Source organism: Amphiprion ocellaris, chromosome 4, assembly GCF_022539595.1.
Source record: "Amphiprion ocellaris isolate individual 3 ecotype Okinawa chromosome 4, ASM2253959v1, whole genome shotgun sequence".
In the NCBI taxonomy this organism is placed as follows: Eukaryota; Metazoa; Chordata; class Actinopteri; family Pomacentridae; genus Amphiprion; species Amphiprion ocellaris.
This window is the reverse complement of record NC_072769.1, coordinates 5,332,879-5,347,232: the sequence shown is the minus strand read 5'-3', so window position 1 is coordinate 5,347,232 and position 14,354 is coordinate 5,332,879. Positions and strand designations below refer to the sequence as shown.

Genomic DNA, 14,354 nt, shown 5'->3' with positions numbered 1-14,354 from the left:
ACCTGAGGGGTTACCGTGGAAACAGCCATTTTTTATTTCCTGGTTTACCTTCTGATGTCTGAAGAACAACAACAATAATAGTTATAACAATGATAATAGAACAGGTGGTCTGCTTAAAAACTACAATCACACAATGCCACGTAAACACCAAATGTTGACAGGCAACAGAACAGATGTTTGATTGTGGGATTAGAGGAGCTCCATCCTAGTGTAGCTGGGGAACAGTACACCGCAATATCATTAGATTCCTGGAAACCATTAAAAAAAAAAAGGCAAAAAAAGACAAAAACTTCATGATGTACGCAGAGCGTGTCCGTAATGACAAGCGATAAGGCATGATAGGTATGGACAATCCACCTTCTAGCACAGTAGTGAGACAACTTTTCAAGACTCCAGATTGTTTGGGGTGGTGGTAGTGCTGTACAGGGGCTACACACCTATGGTAGTGTACTGGGTGGTGCAGGTGGCGACGGTAGTGAGAAGAGAGAGCTGGATTACTTCACAGAGGCAGTGGAAGGGATGACTGTCGAGGACTCATGACCATAAGGGGCTGAGGCCAGAGCTGCGACCAGGGCTTCACTTTCAGCTTCTCCGTGACTTTGAATGCTGGATGAGCAACTGCAGTGTGATATCTATGTTGTCTTTCTCTTTGCAGGAGACAGAGTAGCAGCAGATCTCTCGGTCCTGAATGGCAGATAGGTTCATTTTTTCAATGAGCTGCTTCTCATCAGGTAACAGGTGGTCTGCGGGTCGTCATGGTAACAGGTGGACGGGGATCTCCACGCTGAAGAGGTCGCCGCCACCCCTCACGCTCAGCGGCTCCTTCAACCAGCGGGGGTTCGACAGGTGAGTCAGGTGTTTCTCCTGAAGACCAATCAGAACGGCCGCTTGCTCCAGCCGGCTTAGCTCCTCCCCCTGCAGGGAGGCGGGGCAGAGCCAGGTCTGGCCCACGTCCACCAATCCTGGAAGAGAAGTAGAGTCACATGACCCCTCCGGTCTCCTAACCCTTCAGACAGCGTTCAGGTTCAGTTCCCACCTGCCACAACGCCACGGCCCCACCGCTCCCCAGACTCCAGCAGCGCCTCCATCTGCACCCGGTTCATCCCCAGAGGGCCACCAAGCACCGCCCGCCACTCCTCCCCCTCCCAGTCTCGCCGGGCCACGTGGACCGCCAGGGTCTGGTTCTCCAGAGGTGCCAGAACGGGCCTCCAGCGGCTCTCCACCGTCTTCACCCCATCCAGAACCAGGCCGGCATAGGGTTGCCGGAAGGACAGGCTCCACAGCTGCACCACCATGTCTACAAAACAAATGCACCCCAGAATAAAGAGAACAAAACAAACGCACCCCAGTGTGAAGAGAATAATACACACGCACCCCAGAATAAAAAGAATAAAACAAACGCACCCTGGATTGAAAAGGAGAAAACAAACGCACCGGAGAATAAAACAAACGCACCCCACAGTGAGGCGGATAATACAAACGCACCACAGTGTGAGGAGAATAAAACAAACGCACCCCAGAATAAAGAGAATAAAACAAACGCACCCCACAGTGAGGAGGATATAACAAACGCACCCCGGAGTAAAGAGACTAAAACAAACACACCCCGGAATAAAGAGAATAAAACAAACGCACCCAGACTTTAGCTCCGCACGGATCCAGCCTCCTTTTTTCCCGCTTTGTGTTGGTTTATGTCACTGGAACGTTACTTCCAGTTGCAGACAGGAAACAGACTTTTAGTTTCCGGTCGGGAGGAGACGCTCCGCTGCTGGAGCGCCATAGACATATTTGTCTATAATGGAGCTCTCTGATGACGTAGCGGCGCAGCTCGGTAAATGTCGGCTTTTTCCGTCTTAAGGCCCAAATGTCTCTTCTGCTCTCTGCTTCCCCCAGCGGCCAGAGCGGGTCATAGCAGGTAAATAAGAAATCATGTTTAATCAGCAGAAAGACGCTCTAAGTAGTAAAATTTGTGTTTTATGGTTAAATTGCTTCTTTCTGAGGGACTTTATGAGTCTGTCAGATATCAGCTGCTTTGTGTTGTTGTTTTGTTGCCGTTGTTCAAATACAAAATGAAAGATGTGGATTTTGTTAGAGGAAGTTAACGGCCTGGTCTGAGTGCTGGCTTTCTGAGTGCCTTATAATTAAATTCTACATGTTTTATTGTATTTCTGTTTAAATGGAGGTGATAATAATAAAAGTAAAAACTCTGCAAGTTTTTATTTTTATTTTATTTTTAAATGTTAATCAGAGCTTTCAGCTTTAATCCTCTGAAATAAACAGAAAGTTTCTTATTTCACAGTTTTTTTTTTAATCAACGACATGCAGAAACACAGCAAACACCGACTAACCAATCACAGAGTACAGGACGGCAGGGACACGCCCCCTGTCTACACGGTGACGTCAGCAGCGGCCCGCCCTCGTTAAGGACCGCCTCCGGTCACCATGTTAACTAACGAACAGCGAATGAGGCCGTGGACCAATCAGACGGCCCGGAGATGATTTAAAGAAAAAAAAAACTCAAAATAAATTAAAGAATTAAATAATCAAGGAAAAGTCTGAATAATTTAATAAGTTATCATAGAAATAAACAATGTGTGAAAATAAAAATAAAACGAAATAAAAATATCAGATTTAAAAATAAAAGTGATGAAATAAATAGAATGTGAATCATTTAAAGGTAAACAAACATTTAAGATCTAATAATAATAATAATAATAATAATAATAATAATAATAATAATAATAATAATAATAAAAATTTATTAATATCTATAAAATAAATTAAAATAATGTTCCATCAGTAAAACAGAACCAGGCAGAAATAAAACCTTTCACAATAAAATGTTTTAAAAATGTAACATTACTCTGAATAAAAATAAACTGAATAAAAATGTTCCAGATAAAAATAAAAACATAAAACACATGAAAAAAAAGGATTCTAGAACGTCTTAATGAAGTCCAGATTTCAACACCAGGTTCTTCTGAATATGGATAAAGGTTCCTCCAGTGGAGCTGCTGGAACCAGACCAGAACCGGAATGTTCTCTGTCAGTGACTGAAAGAACTGAAGTTAGACTGGAACCATCAACAGGAGGGTTCTTCTCTGGACATTCTTCTGGATATTTGTTCTGGATGTTTGTTCTGGATGTTCTGGACGTTCTGGACATTCTGAATGTTCTGGATGTTCTAGACATTCTGAATGTTCTTGATGTTCTGGATGTTCTGGACGTTCTGAACATTCTGGACGTTCCGAACACTCTGGACGTTCTGAATGCTCTTGACGTTCTCCTCCTCAGTCAGACCACTCCTGGTCCTCGGGCTCAGACTCCTCCTCTGATTCGCTGTACTCCACGGCGATGCGTCTCGACAGGATGGTCGCCACGTCATTCCCCGCAGGTTCTCGTTTTTTGGCTTCTTCCTGCTCGCGCTGCTCCTGAACCTTCCTCAGCTGGATCCCTACAGAACCACAGAACAGAAACTCAACAAAAGAACCTCAACAACAAAACACAAACTCAACAACAGAGCAGAACCTCAACAACAGAACAGAACCTCAACAACAGAACAGAACCTCTAGACCAGTGGTTCCCAACCTGTTTGACTTGGAGACCCCCCCTTTAAGCGGCAACCCAGCCCCAGCGCCCCCACCATTGCGACCCCCACCCCCCAACCACCCCATAAGTACACTACAAAACATAAGAGGGAAGTTACTGAATTGTATTACTAATACAAAATTCCCTAAAATTATGAAAAAAATAGTTTTATATCAAACCAAGAGTTGTACTCTGATAAGGAGGAGAGAGTTTATGGCTGCAGTAAATCTAGTGACACTACAGTGCATAAGTTATTGATTTTTTTTACGATAAAAAAAATCCTTAAAATTATGAAAAAATTTTTTAATATCAAACCAAGAGTTGTAGTATGACCAGCAGTTGCTAGCTATAGTAAACTTGTTGAATATTTGTGTCTCTTCGCTGTTTGCAGTGGTTTTGCATTTTGCAGACGGTCCCTGTTCACTCGTCGCACAGCCGGCTGCACATAGACACCAATGTTATTTCTGCAGCTCGAAAGACAGATACATTTGATTAAACTAGGCTTGTGGGAACGTTTAGACAACGTATATTTAATGAGTTATTGATGCCAGAAGTCCAAATTTGTGAATATTTTTCTGACTTTACCGAACTATGCTTTTTAGTGACGTCGCTGTAATTCGCTGGCTTCATGCTGTCATTTGTAAGCATTTCACCACAAATAACATAATTCTGTCTTGAAGGAGCGGGAGTAGACTGTCACCTGGCTGCTTGGACCATCGACTACCTCACCAACAGACCACAGTACGTGAGGCTTCAGGACTGTGTGTCTGATGTGGTAGTCAGCAGCATGGGGGCCCCACAGGGGACAGTGCTCTCCCCCTTTCTCTTCACCCTGTACACATCGGACTTCCACTACAACTCTGGGAGCTGTCACCTCCAGAAGTTCTCTGATGATACAGCCATTGTTGGGTGCGTATCTGAAGGGGACGAGCGGGAGTACAGGATGGTCATCTCTGACTTTGTGGACTGGTGTGAGCGAAACCATCTGCAGCTCAACGCCAGTAAGACGAAGGAGATGATCGTGGACTTCCGCAGGAGGAGGACACCCCGGACTGCACCGGTGAACATCCAGGGTTTGGACATTGACATGGTGGACACATACAAATACCTGGGTGTTCACCTCAACAACAAACTGGACTGGACACACAATACAGAGGTCCTGTACAAGAAGGGCCAAAGTCGTCTCCACCTGCTGAGGAGACTGAGGTCCTTTGGAGTGTGCAGGACTCTGCTCAGGACATTTTATGACTCTGTGGTAGCGTCTGCTATTTTCTATGCAGTGGTCTGCTGGGGAGCAGGGAGCACTGAAAGGGACAGAAAGAGACTAAACAGACTGGTCAGGAGGGCCGGTTCTGTCCTGGACTGTTCCCTGGACTCCATAGAGGAGGTGGGTGAGAGGAGGATGTTGGCAAAGCTCACATCCATCATGGACAATCCCTCTCACCCACTGCATGACACTGTGGGGTCTTTAAGCAGCTCCTTCAGCAGCAGACTGAGACATCCACCCTGCAAGAAAGAGCGCTATCGCAGGTCCTTCATCCCATCTGCTATAAGACTTTACAACATCAGCATCACTGGCTGATGTTAACATAAACTGGACTATATCATTACCACCCCAAACCATAAAATTTGCACAGACATTCTTGCACTGCACATCTTTGCACTTTTAAACTTTATTTTTATTTTTATTTTTTCTGTTAAAAATTTTGCCACCCTTGTATATATTGTAAATAAAACTGCTGTAACAATGTAAATTTCCCCTGGAGTGGGGAGAAATAAAGAACTTTATCTTTATCTTTATCTTTATCTTTATCTTATCTTTAATAAAACCAAATTTAAGGTAACTCTCGAGGTATAGCCGGAGTTCTTAAGCACTGATGAATCTTCGCCCGTTTTGCGTTTTTCAGACACCGTTTCCGTCAATAATTTTCTAACTGCACACAAACTAGTGAATTGGGAATGAGCTAGCGACCCAACCTGAAGGAAAGCGTGGAGAGAAGTTGAAAGGTCAAGGAGGTGTGGCCCCCTCAGATCTCTGGTTGGGAACCACTGCTCTAGAATACGTGCGAAGGTGTTTGGATGTTTGTTCAGTAAAGGAACTGACACTGAGACGTGATGCAGAATGACCAGAAAAACACATGAAGAACAACATGTAAAAACAAACACGCCACACACGTGTTGGTTTATCAGCTGTTTCTGATAAACAGAACCTGATGTCTCTGAACAAAAGTAGCTAACATGCTAACATTAGCCGTGGAGCACTAACCATGTTAGCCTAGCTTGTTAGCTGAGCCTGTTAGCCTAGCCTGTTAGCCAGCCTGTTAGCCTAGCATGCTAACAGCTCACCTCTGCGTATGGCGGCCAGCAGGTCGCTGCGAGCGTCGTTCATCGGTACGTTTGGTTCGCTGACAGGCTTCCTGCTGTCCGTCGCCAGGGGCACCGGAGGGACGGCGGCAGAGGGCGGAGCCTGTCCTCCAGGGCGGGAGGGGGAGTGGACGTAATTAGCAGGGGGAGGGGGCGGAGGGGAGGGGCTGTAGGGGTGACAGAGGGCGGGGCCACCTGCAGGAAACAGGAAACAGCATGAACACCTGGAGGCTTCATTTCCATCAACTAGCCGACTGTCGTTACCTTGGTTACCAGCAGCGTGCAGCGGAGTTGCCATGGCAGTGCTGTGGGCGGAGCTGTTGGTTAACGCCATCTGTCCTGATGATGTCATCAGAGGAGGTGGCGACGGGGGGGCGGGGGGGATGTGGTGGTCACTGAGGGGAGATGTCAGAGGTCAGACAGGAAGCTCCAACACGCCCAAATATGGAAACGTTTCCTGTTCACAGGATCAGGGTGTGTGTGTGTGTGTGTGTGTGTGTGTGTGTGTGTGTGTGTGTGTGTGTGTGTGTGTCTGTGTCTGTGTGTGTGTGTGTGTGTGTGTGTGTGTGTGTGTGTGTGTGTGTGTGTGTGTGTGTACTTGGCATCCTTAGCCGTGTTGGTCCGTGCTCCGTTCTGATTGGCTGAGCCGGTGGGAGGAGCATGGTGGTGATGATGCGGTTGGTTGCGTCCCAGTGAATGCTGCCTGGCAGTTGCCGCGGTAACGGCAGAACAGGCGGAGGTGGGTCTGAGAGCTCGGTCCAGTGACTGCGTCTGACCGGTTCCGCTGGTCGCCACGGCTACATGGCCCTTCCCATCATGGCGGGGGGAGCTCGCCGGAAGGGAGGGGTCATCTGATTTCCCTGACCTGAGGGGGCAGAGCTAGTCAGATGTCAGGTGGCTGGCCCTGATTGGACAGGACTGTCAGGTGTGTTTACCTGTCAGGTGACATGGAGTCGTCAGAGGTGTGGTACGGCAATGGCGTCACTCGAGCATCTGGGCGGAGCTCCTTATCGTACGCCATCAGATTCCACTCCTGGCGCCGGTTCCGAGCTTTACGGACCTTCAGACAGAATGAGGAGAACACAGAAGAACGTCAGGAGAACGTTTAGGAGAACACAGCAGAATGTCAGGAGAACGTTTAGGAGAACACAGCAGATTGTCAGCGAGACACAAGGATGGAATATCAGGAGAACGTTTCGGAGAACACAGCAGAACGTCAGCGAGACACAAGGATGGAACGTCTGCAGAACATTTAGGAGAACACAGCAGAACGTCAGGAGAATGTTTAGGAGAACACAGCAGAACATCAGCAAGACACAAGGATGGAACGTCAGGAGAACTTTTCGGAGAACAGAGCAGAACGTCAGCGAGACAGAAAGATGGAACATCAGGAGAACGTTTAGGGGAACATTCATTCATGAACGTTCTCATAAACATTCACAGGAATGTTTATGAGAATGTTTACAGAATTGTTTACAGGAATGTTTACAGGAACGATTAGGAGAACGTTTATGAGTACGTTTACGGGAAAGTTTACACTAACGTTTAGGAGAACATTTACAGGAACGTTTCGGAGAACGTTTAGGAAGATGTTCTCATTTTTCTGCTTCCACTGTAGATCCAAACTCTAACTTGAGAGCCAATAGTTACTGGACGGGACTCCAGTTCTACGTAGGAAACAGAACCACGGAGGAACATCTGGAGAACTTTACGTTGTTGATGGAGGTGTTGGAGAGAACATCTGGACCATGACGCTGCAGTAGCAGCTTTATGTCCTCTGAAGGAGGTTCTACAGGGACGGTTCCTCAGAGGAAGATTCTACAGGGACGGTGCCTCTGAGGGAGGTTCTACAGGGACGGTGCCTCTGAAGGAGGTTCTACAGGGACGGTTCCTCTGAAGGGGTTTTACAGGGACGGTTCCTCTGAAGGAGGTTCTACAGGGACGGTTCCTCACCTTCTTTACCTCCCGTCCTGAAGATTCCTCCACGTTTTTCTGTTCCTGCAGAGAAACACAGAACCGTTAGAACCTGATCTCCAGCTGAGGAACACAGGGACACGGTGGATATAGAACCTTCTGCCGTCGCTTCTCCTTGCGTTTGTTCTCAGTGGCCTGAAGCATCTTCTCCCTCCACAGGCTGAAGAAGTATGACGGGTCCGTGTAGAACTTAAGGCCATCCTTCGTATCGTCCCTGAACAAACAAACACACCTGAACCTCAGTTCCATCAATGTACTACTGAAGCAGAACCAGCTGAGGGACGGGGTTTAAACTGACCTGTGAGGGAGCGGGGTTTAAACTGACCTGGAGGGTGTCAAGATGTTGAGGGGCGTGGTTTAAACTGACCTGTAGGGTGTCAAGATGTTGAGGGCCTGGTTTAAACTGACCTGTAGGGTGTCAGGATGTTGAGGGGCAGGGTTTAAACTGACCTGTAGGGTGTCAAGATGTTGAGGGCGTGGTTTAAACTGACCTGTAGGGCGTCAGGATGTTGAGGGCGTGGTTTAAACTGACCTGTAGGGCGTCAGGATGTTGAGGGGCAGGGTTTAAACTGACCTATAGGACATCAGGATGTTGAGGGGCGGGGTTTGAGCTGACCTGTAGGGCATTCAGGATCCTGGGAGCGGAGTTTAAACTGACCTGTAGGGCGTCAGGTTGTTGAGTGGCGGAGTTTAAACTGACCTGTGAGGGGGCGGAGTTTAAACTGACCTGTAGGGCGTCAGGATGTTGAGGGGTGGCGGCTTGTCGCAGCAATGGTACATCTCCAGAACTGGGTTGAGGATGGAGCTCCGTGACACCACCTGCTGGTCCTGGATGGTGCTGCTCCTGAAGGCTTTACGCATGTTGATGTCCTGCAGAGACACTGCAGAGGAACATGAGAGGAACATGAGAGGAACATTAGAGGACATTAGAGGAACATGAGAGGAACATGAGAGGAACATTAGAGGACATTAGAGGAATATGAGAGGAACATTAGAGAAACATGAGAGGAATATGAGAGGAACATGAGAGGAGCATTGCTGTATGTTGTTGTGTTGCCATGTTGTTTCCGTGTTGTTGCTGTGTTGCTGCCTTGTTGCCGTGTGTTGCAGTGTTGCTGCCATGTTCTTGCCGTGTTATTGCCGCATTGTTGCTATGTTGTTGCTGTATTGTTGTCATGTTATTGCCATGTTGTTGCCGTGTTATTGCCGTGTTGTTGCAGTGTTGCTGTCCTGTTGTTGCCGTGTTATTGTCGTGTGTTGCGTGTTGCTACCTTCCTCCACGGTGGAGTCCAGCTGCGTCACCTTCACCGCCAGCAGGTCGACTCTCTCCTGGAGACGATTCATCCTCAGATAGAACCTGTTGGCCTCGGAGAACAACTCAGCGAAGATGTCCTCCGCATGGCGACCTGCACACACACATGCACACACACACAAACGATTCTAATGGTTCTAACGGTTCTAATGGTTCTAACGATTCTAATGGTTCTAACGGTTCTAATGGTTCCAACAATTCTAATGGTTCTAACGGTTCTAATGGTTCCAACAATTCTAATGGTTCTAATGGGTCTAATGGTTCTCTGGTTTGCTAGTCAGAGCGATGTTCTAGAGAACTGTAATAAACACTCTGACTGGTTCTAACTGGTTCTATTTGGTTCTAACTGGTATAACTGGTTTTAATTGGTTCTAACTGGTCTAACTGATTCTAATTGGTTGTAACTGGTTGCAACTGGTTGTAACTGGTCTAACTGGTCTATCTGGTCTAACTGGTTCTAACTGGTCTAACTGGTCCTAACTGGGCTAACTGGTTCGAACTGGTTCGAACTGGTTCTAACTGGTCTAACCGGTTCTAACTGGTCTAACTGGTCTACTCACTCAGTCCTCCCAGCTGTTTGATGACGGCTGCCAGGGTGCTGTTGGTGACACACTCCAGCTCGCTGGCGACCCCATCAGGCAGAGCTCTGCGGCACAGGTACCTGGGCTCAATGATGCGTTTCACCAGCGGCATGACTCACCTGCACAGGTATGACATCATCATCAGTGCTTCATTCAGTCTGGAAGAAACGAACCTTAAAGCTGCAGTAGAACCTCAGAACCTGGTTTCTGGATGGATCCGGATCTGACGGTTCTGACAGGTGAGCCGTCATTCACAGGTTCTCAGGTGAGTCTTTAGGCTCAGGGTTCTGGTTCTGTGATGTTCTCTGATCTCAATTAGTGTTCTACGGAGTGCGAGCAGTGCTGTCTCAGAGGGCATCGCCATGGCAACGCAGCCCACCGCTCACATCACGCTCTGCTGCCCACAGAGAGCACTATGGTTACTGTTGCTAGGAGACCGAGCGGGATGTTCTGCATCACGTCCAGTTACCACGGAGATGGCAGGTGTAATCAGATTACTGATGGCTGAGGTTTAGGTACTTCCTCCTGCTTTAATCAGATTACTGATGGCTGAGGTTTAGTTACTTCCTCCAGCTGCTCTAAGTTCTAAAACATCTAAAAACTCTCCAGATGTTCTGCTGTCACAGAACACAAGAGAACACATGGATTACTGCTGGTTAGAGTTAGCATGCTGTAGGCTAATGTGGTCTAATGCTAGCATTAACTACAACTATAGGAGGATTCTTAGAGTTAGCATGCTCTGGGCTAATGCGGTCTAATGCTAGCATTAGCTACAACTATAGGAGGATCCTTAGAGTTAGCATGCTGGAGGCTAATGTGGTCTAATGTTACCATTAGCTACAACTATAGGAGAATCCTTCGAGTTAGCATGCTGTAGGCTAATGTGGCTAACGTTAACATTAGCCCACAACTACATGAGAATCCTTAGTGTTAGCATGTTGTTAGCTATTATGGCTAATGTTATTATTAGTCACAACAATAGGAGAAGCCTTGGTGTTAGCTGTTGTAGCTTAACGTGGCTAACATTAACATTAGCCCACAACTACACGAGAATCCTCAGTGTTAGCATGGTCTAGGCTAATGTGGCTAAAGTTAGCATTAATTTAACCTGTAAACTAGGATTGGGTAGGTGACTGCGTTTTCATGTTAGCATCTGTTAGCTTCTCTCCTGCTGTCTGTGCTCATTAAACTGCATTTTAATCCAGCTGAACTATAACACAGGTGTTCTCATTTCCAGATGTTTCTGTTGTCAGACAGCCAAACCAGCATGAAACAGAGGAACTCAACCATGCTAGGCATGCTAACCAGCGTTAGCTTCATCTAAATACTGATTTTATAACAAACAGCAGCTAAAACATTCACACAGATTTACTGGAACAGGAGAAGATAGAAAGTCTGATATACCTGTCAATCAATCAGGCCCCGCCCCCACACAGGTAATCCACACACACACATACACACACACACACACACACACACACACACACACACGCACACACACGCAGCTTCATCAGATGTCTGCATGACGTCATACCATGTGTATCTGTGCATATCGATCTATTGATCAGCTGACTGGTCGATCTCGGCTTCGAGCTGACAGCAGATGACGTCACAGGCGGGCCGGGTTGATTGACAGGTCTCTGATCGGTTTCTGATCAGAGACACGTCACAGCCCGCGGATCGATCACGGCGCCGGTTCGTGATAACACGTCACCGAGAGCCAATATCGGATCGATGGACTCACCGGGCTGAGGACGGTTCGGCTCCAGGTCCGGGTCCGGTTCGTTCTGCTGGTTTTCCTCCGTCACAGAGCGGCGGGTTCCTCCGACCTGAGAGATGCTGGAGAGGAGGAGGAGAATAGGAAAGGAGGAGAGGAGGAGAGGAGGAGAGCTGCTCGGTCGGAGCTACTCGGAGCTACTCGGAGCTACTCGGAGCTACTCGGAGCTACTCGGCTCTCGTCGACGTTAATGTTAACTTTAATTATGTAAAGTCATTACTTTTGTAATCTTATCGATACTGTCAAAGATCAAAACTCTGTAAAATCACAAAGGAGAAACAGAAACAGAGCAACACCTGAGCAGGTGAGCAGTAGCTGATCCTGATATTCAGCAGTAAAACCACGGCTGTCCAGGTGTGTGTGTTCATGTGTACTATACCTACTACCTACCTGAAATCCCTTCACAGCTGTCCAGAATGACAAAATATTTTACAAAATGGCTCAAAAAGTGTTTAAATGACAAATATTCACCAAAAATGTGAACAGGTTGGGTGATTTTGAACATCCATCCATCCATCCATTATCTATACACCGCTTAATCCTCACTAGGGTCGCGGGGGGTGCTGGAGCCTATCCCAGCTGACTCGGGCGAAGGCAGGGGACACCCTGGACAGGTCGCCAGTCTGTCGCAGGGCCACATGCAAAGACAAACAAGCACTCTCACATTCACACCTACGGGCAATTTAGAATAATCAATTAACCTCAGCATATTTTTGGACTGTGGGAGGAAGCCGGAGTACCCGGAGAGAACCCACGCATGCACAGGGAGAACATGCAAACTCCATGCAGAAAGATCCCGGGAAAGCCGGGACGCGAACCAGGGACCTTCTTGCTGCAAGGCGAAAGTGCTAACCACTACGCCACTGTGCAGCCCTCATTTTGAACATGTTTTAAGTAACTTTGGATAAACTTTATGAATTTTTTGACATATTTTTTTACTAGTTTTAACTAATTTTGAGCTATTCTTAACAAATCTTGAGTAATTTTGGATGAATTTCAAACTAATTCCAGTTCATGTTCAGACAGTTTAAAGTCATTTTGGAACTTTTTAATTCACTTTGGAGTAGTTTGGAGTTATTTTGGACCAAATTTGAGAAGTTTTTAACATATTTTAATGTTTCTGGGACAGATTTTGGGCAATTTTGGGCAAACTCAACTAATTGTGGACAGCCTTTGAGTTATTTTACACAGTTCTAAGTAATCATGGGCAACTTTAAGAAATCTTTGACATTTTAACTCATTAGACCAATCCTCAGTGTTTTTGAACACATTTCAAGTCACATTTGAGATATTTTAAGTCATTTGGAACAGATTCATCATTTTGGACAAATTTTGATGAATTTTGGACAACTTTTGAGTGATTTAACACAATTTCTATCTCATTCCAGATCACATTCCGACAGTTCAAAGTCATTTTTGACAAATCTCAACAAACTTAAACAAATTTGGGGCCATTTTGGACAATTTCTGAATGAATTTTGTGCAAATTTTGAGTAATTTTGGGCCCATTTCAAGTCATTGTGTACAAATTTGAAGTTATTATGAACAACTTTGAGAACTTTTTGACATATTTTACCTCATTTTAGACCAGCTTCACAGGAAGCAAGACCTTCATTAGTGGATCACTGGAACCAAAATGACCCAATACTCAACATTTCTGATGTATTCTTACGGAACCAATCAGTTTGAAGTTTTTAAATGAGATTCTGAGTCATCAGGTCCTGGTGTGGGTAGGATCTTCAGAAGAAACCAGCTGGTTTCTTCTGAAGATCCTACCATCTCTTCATCCTGTAGATGTTTTTCTTTAGGATGTGTTTAGTATGAAGATATTTATGTAGTATCTAAATAATGCATGGAGTTTCCCAAACCTTCCGCCTCTGGACAGTTTCTGGCTGATGATATTTCCTTGGTGACGTATTTAAAGTAGGGCCGGGACTTTAACACGTTAATTTCGATTAATTAATTACAGCGGAAATAACGCATTAAAAATAATAACGCAATTAATTGCACCCTCCTCAGTTCCCTCATTTCTGGCACACTGGTAACTCTGATGAACACTCCAGCCCAGTAGGTGGCGGTAATGAACCTAAAATCTGTTTGTAGCCATGAAGAAGACGCACAGGAAGCACTGAGTGAAGTCAGGCACTGGTGAATAGTGAAGGAAGACCAGATTGAGCTTGTTGGACAGAAAGTTTCCTTTTAAAAATCTTCCCGATGGCAGCTCGGATAAAAGCCTGGTTGTGTACAAATTGTACAACAAAGAGTTTCCTGATCACTGCATCACTTCAAGCCGACGGCATCACCTCAATGTAAAACATGTTGCTGTTAGCACCAGAGCTAACGTTAGCTACGAGTCATGTTAACAGCTAACGGTGTAGCCATCCCATAATAGACCACTTTTATAGACAGTGCTTGAGTTTACAGAAAGTCTTAAAATGTTGAATAAAATCGCTATAATTGCACTTAGATTTGCAGTAATCTGTGAATGTAGCAGACAGATGAAAAATGCAGATAAATAGAAATCAAACATTTTTGTGGTTTAAGTTTTTACTCCGTGGAGGCTCTGCTTCCTTGGAGGAATAACCTAAACAACAAAAATATCTGTCTTTTAATAACTTAATTATAAACTTTTTCTTTATTAAAAAAATTACATAAATAAAAATTGATATTCCTATAAAAAGAACCATCAAAATGCCACCAATTTTCAGACCCAGAAAAGATGAAAACAGAATGAATCTTTGGATTTTCAAATTTCTGA

The 14,354-nt window shown here is 45.7% G+C and overlaps 2 protein-coding genes across 3 annotated transcripts; both read right to left on the bottom strand.

Moving 5' to 3' along the window:
• Positions 1–10: 10 nt before the first annotated feature.
• zgc:110222 (uncharacterized protein LOC550336 homolog) lies at positions 11–1,787 on the bottom strand. 2 transcript variants are annotated; one of them, XM_023292864.3, is made up of 3 exons: positions 1,636–1,787; positions 1,037–1,297; positions 11–962 (listed from the first exon to the last, which is right to left on the bottom strand). In XM_023292864.3, the coding sequence occupies exons 2-3, from the start codon at positions 1,293–1,295 to the stop codon at positions 754–756; spliced, it is 468 nt and encodes a 155-aa protein (XP_023148632.2). In that variant the 5' UTR covers positions 1,296–1,297; positions 1,636–1,787; the 3' UTR covers positions 11–753. The 2 variants fall into 2 exon arrangements, with proteins under 2 accessions (XP_023148632.2, XP_035814354.2); XM_035958461.2 differs by having other exon boundaries at positions 1,037–1,779.
• A 422-nt stretch (positions 1,788–2,209) lies between these two features.
• LOC111583665 (actin-binding protein WASF3-like) lies at positions 2,210–11,721 on the bottom strand. The gene is made up of 10 exons (XM_023292862.3): positions 11,564–11,721; positions 9,799–9,938; positions 9,198–9,332; positions 8,654–8,807; positions 8,023–8,140; positions 7,906–7,950; positions 6,888–7,012; positions 6,551–6,817; positions 5,935–6,347; positions 2,210–3,454 (listed from the first exon to the last, which is right to left on the bottom strand). The coding sequence occupies exons 2-10, from the start codon at positions 9,929–9,931 to the stop codon at positions 3,291–3,293; spliced, it is 1,554 nt and encodes a 517-aa protein (XP_023148630.1). The 5' UTR covers positions 9,932–9,938; positions 11,564–11,721; the 3' UTR covers positions 2,210–3,290.
• Positions 11,722–14,354: the final 2,633 nt, after the last annotated feature.

Excerpts from the sequence above, each read along its gene's own strand:
- LOC111583665 (XM_023292862.3), bottom strand. The coding sequence starts at position 9,931 with ATGCCGCTGGTGAAACGCATCATTGAGCCCAGGTACCTGTGCCGCAGA. Across the intron at positions 8,808-9,197 it reads GGACTCCACCGTGGAGGAAG|TGTCTCTGCAGGACATCAAC; the intron begins GTAGCAACACGC and ends GTTCCTCTGCAG. Across the intron at positions 6,818-6,887 it reads GACTCCATGTCACCTGACAG|GTCAGGGAAATCAGATGACC; the intron begins GTAAACACACCT and ends CTGCCCCCTCAG.
- zgc:110222 (XM_023292864.3), bottom strand. The coding sequence starts at position 1,295 with ATGGTGGTGCAGCTGTGGAGCCTGTCCTTCCGGCAACCCTATGCCGGC. Across the intron at positions 963-1,036 it reads GGGCCGTGGCGTTGTGGCAG|GATTGGTGGACGTGGGCCAG; the intron begins GTGGGAACTGAA and ends CTTCTCTTCCAG.